This window comes from Phaethon lepturus, unplaced genomic scaffold (genome assembly GCF_000687285.1).
Source record: "Phaethon lepturus isolate BGI_N335 unplaced genomic scaffold, ASM68728v1 scaffold34288, whole genome shotgun sequence".
In the NCBI taxonomy this organism is placed as follows: Eukaryota; Metazoa; Chordata; class Aves; order Phaethontiformes; family Phaethontidae; genus Phaethon; species Phaethon lepturus.
In genome coordinates, this window is record NW_010558879.1 from 1 (window position 1) to 9,033 (window position 9,033).

At 49.7% G+C, this 9,033-nt stretch overlaps 1 protein-coding gene across 1 annotated transcript; it reads right to left on the reverse strand.

Annotated features, from left to right (window-relative positions):
* Positions 1 to 353: 353 nt before the first annotated feature.
* On the reverse strand, positions 354 to 8,647 carry EEF2 (eukaryotic translation elongation factor 2). Its single transcript, XM_010293199.1, has 14 exons — positions 8,435 to 8,647; positions 7,570 to 7,751; positions 7,272 to 7,483; positions 6,292 to 6,470; positions 5,800 to 5,905; positions 5,375 to 5,488; positions 5,014 to 5,152; positions 4,409 to 4,604; positions 3,951 to 4,209; positions 3,522 to 3,629; positions 3,061 to 3,414; positions 1,973 to 2,155; positions 1,754 to 1,886; positions 354 to 689 (listed from the first exon to the last, which is right to left on the reverse strand). Exons 1-14 carry the CDS (start codon positions 8,614 to 8,616, stop codon positions 496 to 498), a joined length of 2,541 nt encoding a protein of 846 aa, XP_010291501.1. The 5' UTR covers positions 8,617 to 8,647; the 3' UTR covers positions 354 to 495.
* Between the last annotated feature and the right edge of the window lie 386 nt (positions 8,648 to 9,033).

Here is a 9,033-nt window from a genome sequence, read left to right on the forward strand (position 1 = left end):
TCCGCCCCCCTTACCCGCCAGGTCCGCCCGCCCGCAGGGGGGCGCCCCACAGGAAAGCACCTTCCCCAAAGCACATCAGGGCTGACCATTATCCAATTTTATTAATTCCAGTGGCACTAATACAGGCGGTCACGAAGGACAGTCACACTGCAAACGGGCATATCCCCCCGCCCCCCATCCCCTTTCCTCATTTTGCATGGATTTACCCCATTTTGGGAGGAATGAAGGAACCCAACCTTGCTTTTGAGTCAAATAAATACAGAATTGGGCAAATCTAGTGGAAATGTTTTAGTTACAATGGCAAAGATGAGTCATGTGCAACACAGAAACCTATAAGGCCTTTCCCCCCCGCCTCTTCATTTAAAGTCTCAAATCGCTATGAAACCGATTAATTAACAATGCAAAGAGATGGTGATCACAGGCATCTACCCCTTCGCATGGGCGTTAACGCTTAATTAATTAAATTCCCCTTCCCCAAAAGTCCAAGGAGTTTAATTAGAGTTTGTCAAGGAAGTTGTCAAGGGCAGGGATGCCTTCCTTCAGGCCTTTGCGTTTGCGGGTCTCTGCCACCACCTGGCACGGACGGCTGGCGCTGTCGAAGGGATCCCCGGGCAGGATCTGCCAGTGGTCGAAGACGCACTGGGGGAAAGCCTGACCCCCTGTGTTGGACCTCAAATCCGCTGTGAAACCTGTGAGGGAGAAGAGAAGGGAGTGAGGTGGATGAGAAACAGGCATAGCCTGACGTCACCTTCAGCAGAAGCCAGGCTCTGGGTCACCACCAACATGGCCCAAGGAAGCCAGAACGGCACCCAGAGGCCTACAGAGATGCTGTGAGGGATGCCGGAGAAGCGAAGACTGTAGAAGACCTCACTGTGGCCTCTCAATGCTTCACAGGGGCTTAGAAGAAAGCTGGGGACAGCGTTTTAGCAGGGCCTGTTGTAACAGGACAAGGGGCAATGGTTTTAAACTAAAAGACAGAAGATTTAGCCTGGATCTAGGGAAGAATTTTTCATGAGGGTGGTGAAACCCTAGCCCAGGTTGCCCAGAGAGGTGGCAGATGCCCCATCCCTGGAAGCATCCCAGGTCAGGTTGGACGGAGCTCTGAGCAACCTGATCCAGTTGAAGATGTCCCTGCTCATGGCAGGGGTTGGACTACATGGCCTTGAAAGGTCCCTTCCAACCCAAACTCTTCTGTGATGTCAGTCTCTCCCCAAGAAGTGGTGGGAGGAGATGAAATGGCCTCAAGTTGTGCCAGGGAAGGTTTACTCTGGGTCTTAGGAAGAATTTCTTCACTGAAAGGGTTGTCAAGCATTGGAGCAGGCTGCCCGGGAAGTGGTGGAGTCACCATCCCTGGAGGGATTTAAAAGGCAGGTAGACCACAGTTTAGTGGTGGACTTGGCAGCACTAGGTTAACAGTCAGATGGGAGGAGATGAAATGGCCTCAAGTTGTGCCAGGGAAGGTTTACTCTGGGTCTTAGGAAGAATTTCTTCACTGAAAGGGTTGTCAAGCATTGGAGCAGGCTGCCCGGGAAGTGGTGGAGTCACCATCCCTGGAGGGATTTAAAAGGCAGGTAGACCACAGTTTAGTGGTGGACTTGGCAGCACTAGGTTAACAGTCAGACTTGAGCTTAAAAGGTTCTCTCCAACCTAAACAATTCTATGCTTCTATGATCACTGCTGTCAGACAGCCAGAGACAGAGGACCTCCATCCTTCTCCTGGGAGCTGCCACAGGCCCAGGACCAGCACACTCACCAAAGGACTCGTTGACAGGCAGGTAGGCCTTCACCACAAACATGGGGGTGCCAGCCACCTGGGTCTCCTCGAACACGTGGCCACGTTTCCTGTTCAGCACACCATAGATGCCACCGACCACCTGCTCTGGGCACTGCAAGAGAGGGGTGTCAGGACCGCAAACTGCCCACTCATGTTTTCTTCACACAGGATCTTCTGGGCTGAGCAGAGGTTCCTCACCTGGATTTCCACAAGGTAGATGGGCTCCATGAGCCTGGGCTGAGCAGTGAGCACACAGGCATACAGGCATCTTCTGGCAGTGGGAATGATCTGCCCACCTCCGCGGTGGATGGCATCAGCATGCAGGGTGACATCATGCACATCAAAACGCACACCACGCATGTTCTCCTCGCACAGGACCCCCTGGAAAAGCAAAGCAGGGTGTCAACCAGCACCATGTCGCGGACAGCTGGCGTTCCCTACCACGAGGCTCCAGGTATTCCTTGGAAGCAGGTCCTAGAGCCCACTTGGAACAGCACGGAGCTATTCGGCAAGTCACCTTCCCTGCCTAGGACCCAAAAACCAGCTACTCCTGCCTCCGTGTCACCACTGCGGCTTCTGAGAAGGCTTCAGGCACTGAAACCATTTGCTATTATCTTCATGCAACAGCTCCAAAGTTCCCATCAGCAAAAGTAGTGCTGACACATTTATGAGGCTGCAACCCAAGTATTTGGCCAGGAAAAGTAGTTTTTTCACATTACTGGGGCAAAAAAAAAAAAGTTGTTGGCATGGTATCATCTTCTTCCAACTAAGACTAACTTTAAAAAAAGTACACAGGGAAAAAAAAACACTCTTCTCTTGCTGTTTTCAGTCTACCTGTCAGTTTGTTATTTGAGTCATCTCCAGTCTAGTCCTGAACAAAATTACTAAGCAAGGCCAGATCTTTGCTGAGGCTCTCAGAGTACCTCTCATTTTCTTTTGATGCCAGTTGTGTTATTCATCTTAATAGTTTCTGTCCCTGCTGCTGTATTTTGCTCTCTGAAAAGCTTTTTAAAATTTTAAGTACATGCTGCTGTGATGAACTGCTCTGCAGTCCTGGGAGAAAGCTTTTTGTCTTGAGGTTGTGTGTTTTGTGTGTGTCTAAACTGATATGACACCTTCATTCCAATTGTCATCGAGTTTCATTTATCCTAAAAGATACTTCTGAATTATAAACATGTCACACTATGTGACAGTTTTTCTGAAATTGAAAAGCAGCCGTTTCTGACACCACCCGCCCCAGAGCCACACCAGCCCCACCATGACCAGAGCCAGGCGCTGCCCCTTACCTCCTTCGTCGCCCACTGGAAGCCAGCCACCACGCTGTCCTTGATCTCGTTCAGGTACTGCACTCCCTTGGTGATGTCAGTCAGGATGTTGGGGCCGGTGCCATCGGGACCAAAGCACCAGATTTTCCTGGCTTCGGTGACATCCCACTCGTACTTCTCAGCCAGGTAACGAGCTCGTTGCTTCAACTCCTGACGAGCAGAGACCTCACCCTTGTCAATGTCTTCAGCCAAGCCATCAGGGAAGGGCCGGGCCTTCATGTACAGCCTGTTGTGTTTGTTGGGGGACTTGGAAAGGCACATCACGTTGGATTCCTCACTGACCGTCTCACGGTAGGACACAACAGGATCTGATTTCTGTGGTGACAAAGAGCAGAGAAGAGCAGTGAGCCACCAGCCAAACCACAGTTCACCAGATACCCACTCAGAGCTCACCGACAGCTCTACCACTGCAGCCCCTCTACCTTAATAGGAATGCAGGCATGGTCCTCTTCCAGATCCTTCAGGCAGATCTCCAAGTGCAGCTCCCCTGCACCAGCAATGATGTGTTCCCCAGACTCCTCAATGATGCACTGAAAAACCATTTATGCAGCAGGTGAGGCTTTTGACTGCAACACAGCAAAAGCTCTTGCACATACAATACTAGTGACTGTCTCTGATTTTTGTCTTTGACTTATAGAGCTACTTTTAGATGCTCCTTCCATTGATCTGGGGATGACTCAACACCAATCCCAAGGCGAAATGCTGTATTCCTTCCCACTCTGGTAGGGCTGGGACCAATACTCAAGACTTTTCTGCCAGCACCCCCAGTACAACCACGATGAAAGGAGGAAGCCTCCTGTGCCAGCAGAACCAGGATTTCTCCTGTCCCCAAAACCATTTTGGACATTCACCTGCACCATAGGGTCAGACTTGGCAAGACGCTTCAGTCCCTCCACCAGCTTGGGCAGGTCAGCTGGGTTCTTGGCTTCCACAGCCACACGCACAACAGGGCTGACGCTGAACTTCATGACTCTCATGTTGTGAGCGTGCTCAAAGGTGGTGATGGTTCCAGTCTTCACAAGGAACTGGTCGACACCAACCAGACCAACAATGTTTCCACAAGGCACGTCCTCAATGGGTTCTACGTAGCGGCCCATCATGAGAATGGTCCTGATGGAAGAGAAGTTAATTTACTCAAGTTTGAAAGAGGAGGTCCCACCAGGCAGTATCCTGGAACACAGCAGCAGGCTTGAAGTCAATGGCCAAGCACCTTGCCTGGCCTCAGAGATGAAAAAGAGACCCAAGACAGTACTAGAATCACAAATTTGAACCGTGGCTCCGAGCACACTCCACCCAAGCCAGGACTGACCTTTGAATTGGCTTCAGGTACAGATCCTCCTTCTTGCCAGGTGTGTAGTTTGGTCCCATGATTCTGACTTTCAAGCCAGTTGAGACGAGACCAGAGAAGACACGTCCAAAAGCGTAGAAGCGTCCCTTGTCAGAAGTTGGCACCATTTTAGAGATGTACATCATCAGGGGGCCTTTGGGGTCACAGTTCTTAATACCTGGAAGGAAGGGGAGAGGTCTACTTAGTTCAGTACCACTTCTCACATTTGGTGTATGTGCCCTGTCCCCCCCATTCACCCCTAAATCCCAACATAAGACCTGTACCCACTATCATCCCAGCCTGTTGACTTTTGTCTAGAACAGCTGGCCAGCCCAAGATCACATCGCCAAGAGACCTTTTAAACACAGGTTCAGCCTGAGCCTTTGGCACATATCCTGGCTACTCTCCAGTTACTTAGCTAGCTCACTCCTCCAGAATAAAGCTGCGAGCCAGCTTCATCCATGCTAGAAAAGCTACAGACTCAAGAATTACAGCAGCTACCGAGCTGTGTACTTGGAGAACAAGATGCCTACAGGTATTTTGCAGCATTTACATGAAGAGATGCCTGGCAGCAAAGCTCATCATACCTATAGCAGCCTCATCATCAGGGGGTCCCTCGTAGAGCAGCTCACAGCGGTACTTCTGGGCTGTGACAGGAGAAGGCAGGTGAATGGTGATCATCTGCAGCAGGGCATCTCCAGCAGGCAGCCACCGCCTCATCACAGCCTGAGCAGAGATCAGATGAATTAAGACCCAGTCAGATACTTCACAGCCTGGCAGTTAACCTTCCCTTACTTCCCCAACCTCTAAGCTGCCAACAGCACCTTCCCACCCAAGCAGGGTTTGTAGCTACTTAATAGTAGCTGTTGCTACAGCTCCAACAGCTGACATAGTTTGAGCAACACAACTACTTGTCTCCTCCCCAGAGATGACTCAGACCCATCTCACCTTCAGCAGGGGTTTGCCCTCCTTGTCCTTATCTTCACTGTCAAGCTTGATGTCCAGTTTCTCAATCAGTTTAGCCGCTTCTTCCTTCTTGAAGTTCATGATTGCATCAAAAACCTAGAACAACAGCAGCAGTCATGAATGTTGCCCATGACCCAGTTTGAAGCAGCAGCACAAACATCTCTAAAGAGAATCTCTGTTCTTGCTCATCACTCAGCTGAACCCACTTGGAGCCTCTGCCACATACTTGCCTGCACAATAGCTACTACCAGCTTCCCTGCCCACACAGAGTAACAAGATGTGTCAGATATTTAAGTTTCTTCAATCAGACAAGTCAGGTCAAAGTGAAGAAATTTTCCATCATCACACACTGTTACTGAACCAGAGAGCATAAGGCATCAGCAAGGGCTGAACACTAAGGAACTCACCTTGAAGATGGGGTCAAGGATGAGCTGGCAGAAAGTCCTGGGCAGTTTCTTTCCATCAGGGCTGGTAGCAGATTTGCTGAACTTGCCAGTAGCAGGATCAAAATATCTGGAGAAAGAATCAAGTCAGACAAGTATCAACGCTCAGTTCAGCTACAGAAGCGTGGCTTTTCTGCCTGCTCAGGCCAGAGGAAAGAGCTGCTGAGTAAGAACCACCTTCATACCTTCCCCCATCACTTTCAGGCTTTCACAGGTCACCAAAATGCATTTACCTCATGTTGCCAACTCACCATACCCTCCCCATTTATCTGTGTATTTCCTATTCTACAAAGGTTTCATGGAAAACTGTTATTTTGCTACCACAGGCACCAAATCACCAAAACAGGGCCATAAGCAGGCACAATCACATTCTCCCTCCTCACCCATCTTCTACTGCCTCAGGCTGCAGCCACACAGAGCCGACTGGAATTAAAATCAACAGCCATAATTCCTCACCTGTCTCCCCACAGCTTCTTCATCATGTCTTCTACTTTCTTGGCACGCTCTGATGGATTCAGCTGGGCATCACCCTTGGCAGCAAACTTTGCAACATACATTTCAGCAAACTGTTTCAGAGTGAAAGCCCAGCCATGCAGGCCAGAACCAAAGCCGACGGTACCAAGCACCGGATCAATCTGAAAGAACAGGAGAGCTGGGTCACAGAGGAACAGCCATGGAGTGTTACAGCAGTCAGCTTACTCTGTCCCAAACAACACTCAAGGGTGAAAAAGAGTTCGAAGAACTATGGGAGCCTCGACCAGTTCTGTGACAGCGGCCATCTCTGAGGTCTGGGGACAGCCTAGCCACACACCCACCATTTTAGCTTTGTACCGCAGAACTAGATCAGCTTTTCATCACTTTGACCAACTACTAACTCAGACAGCTCAGCAGCTGTGCAGATTTGCGTGCCGGTAAGATTCCTGTCCTTCACGGGGAGGCTCAGCAATACATGGAAACCTGCAGCATGCAGGAGAGTGCTCAACAGGAATGAAGCGCAAGCTTTTCTCAGAGCCGACAGCCCTCCTCGCTACCCAGTCACCCAGCGGGGAGCCGTGCTCAGAGCACAGGGACTGGCAAACACCTACTGGCCTTCCATTTCAGAAGACAGCCGGGGGAGTGATGCTGCGTAGGAGCCTAGGATCTCACATCACCTGACATCACAGATGTGATGTGGGCAAGAACATGTCCTACAAAACAAGGGCACCCTTGGTAAAGAGAGAAAAATACTTGCTGGTATTTAGAGTTTTTATTTGCTCAAGCCTTGAACTAACAAAAGATTTTGAAGGAAAAGACCTCCAAACCAGCGCAAGCCTAGGTGGTATGGGCACCTTTGTTATTCTATTCTCGCTTCTCCACTTGAATAGTAAAGAGCCACAACTGCTCCCTCTCGTGAAAGGGGATTATTCTGAATGCAGTGTTCACAGCCTTCCACTTACCATGATATTTCCCATGGGGCCACTTTCTCCTTCTCCATACGTGGAGATAATGACATTCACATTTTCCACAATGCGCTGGAAGGTCTGGTACAGCTCTTCTGGCTCCAACTGCAGCTCCAGCAGCGCTCGGTCCATCTTGTTCATCATCAGGACAGGCTTGATCCTCTCGGCAATGGCCTGACGCAGCACAGTCTCTGTCTGCACGCACACGCCTGCCAAACACAGGGGAATTAGTTATCCGCATCTTCAAACTCGCCCAAAATAAGCTCCAGTTGCATATGGCTGCAGAAAACCTTACCAGAGACACAGTCTACAACAACCAGGGCACCATCAGTGACGCGAAGAGCAGCTGTGACTTCTGAAGAGAAGTCTACATGCCCAGGAGAGTCAATGAGGTTGATCAAGAAACCAGAACCATCCTTGCTCTGCTTGATGAAGGCCAAATCATTTTCAGAGAGTTCATAAAATAGAGAAATAGCTCTGAAACAAAAGAAAAGCTATTAAAATTTATTATCTACACATTACTCCAAAGCTTAGGAACAGCTTTTTATCTCGCACAGACAGCTGCACATGGGCTTAGGATTTCCTGAAGTGTATTCCTGGGAAGCCAGTGTGGGAAATAACCAGGAGCGCAGGCTCAAATCTGCCCTTCCTATGCTCTTCTAAAATCGTAACCCCTTCTGAAATCATGCCACTTAGAAGTGTGTCCTTAAAAGAGGGTTCAATTTCTTTCAATCAAGGATTTACACTTTTTCAACTAGGACCAGCCTCCTTTTTGATCCCTCTTCTTGCCCCTCAGGGGTCTTGAACCACAGCCACCAGAAATGCTTCCAAGACAGTCTCTGTGCCGCATCCACAGGGCTCAGGCAGACATCAGCCACATCCAAGAGTCCTAGTGCTAAAACGGAAGGCTGAAGCTCCTGCTGCACACCTATTTCCCAGTGGCCACCAAGGCAGCACTCTAGGATTCACCACAAGCCTGTCAATATTTGGTCTTTCATTTAAGCGATCCCCACAAGCAAAAGATGAGCTTCTGAACTAGACTAGAGAAAGCCTGACGCCGTCTTCTTTCACCTTACAATCAAATCAATGTAGGACTTAAAAGTCCCTGAGCTCAGACCTCGCAGCAGGAACACTGAGATGCCTGAAGGGATGGAACTCACGTTGATTTGATGGTAATGCACCGTTCCTGCTCATCCTTCCTTGTGTCGGTGAAACGGGTCTCCCCCGCGCGAGCAGAAGCAATGATACCAGCTTTGCATACCAGAGAATCAGTCAAGGTTGATTTGCCGTGATCAACATGGGCAATCACAGACATGTTTCTGATGTTGGCCTTTTTGTCCATGATGGCCCGTATCTGGTCTACTGTGAAGTTCACCTTGAAGAATGAGACAAGCAGAGAGTAAAGGGAAAAATATAAGGTATATAGAAACAGCTTCAGCAATTCTAGGAAGCCCAACCAATACCACAAATACCTGACATCGCCATTTTTAGTCGCAGCAACATCAGTTCTCCCTGCGCAGTCTGCATTACAAGACAACCCACAGCAAGGGCACCGCAGACACCAGCACTACAAGCAGAGAGACCTGGGCCTGCACCCAGTGCGCTCCCTCTCTGCCTCAGTGTCCTACAAACTGCTGCAACGTCAACGTTCCCTTGAGGCAAACACCTTCTAAAACCAAACCCTCATTCGGTCGCTGCTCCGCGGCGGGCGACAGCCCGGAGCGCCAGTAGTTTTTTCCCCCGCTCGGGCCGCAGCGTT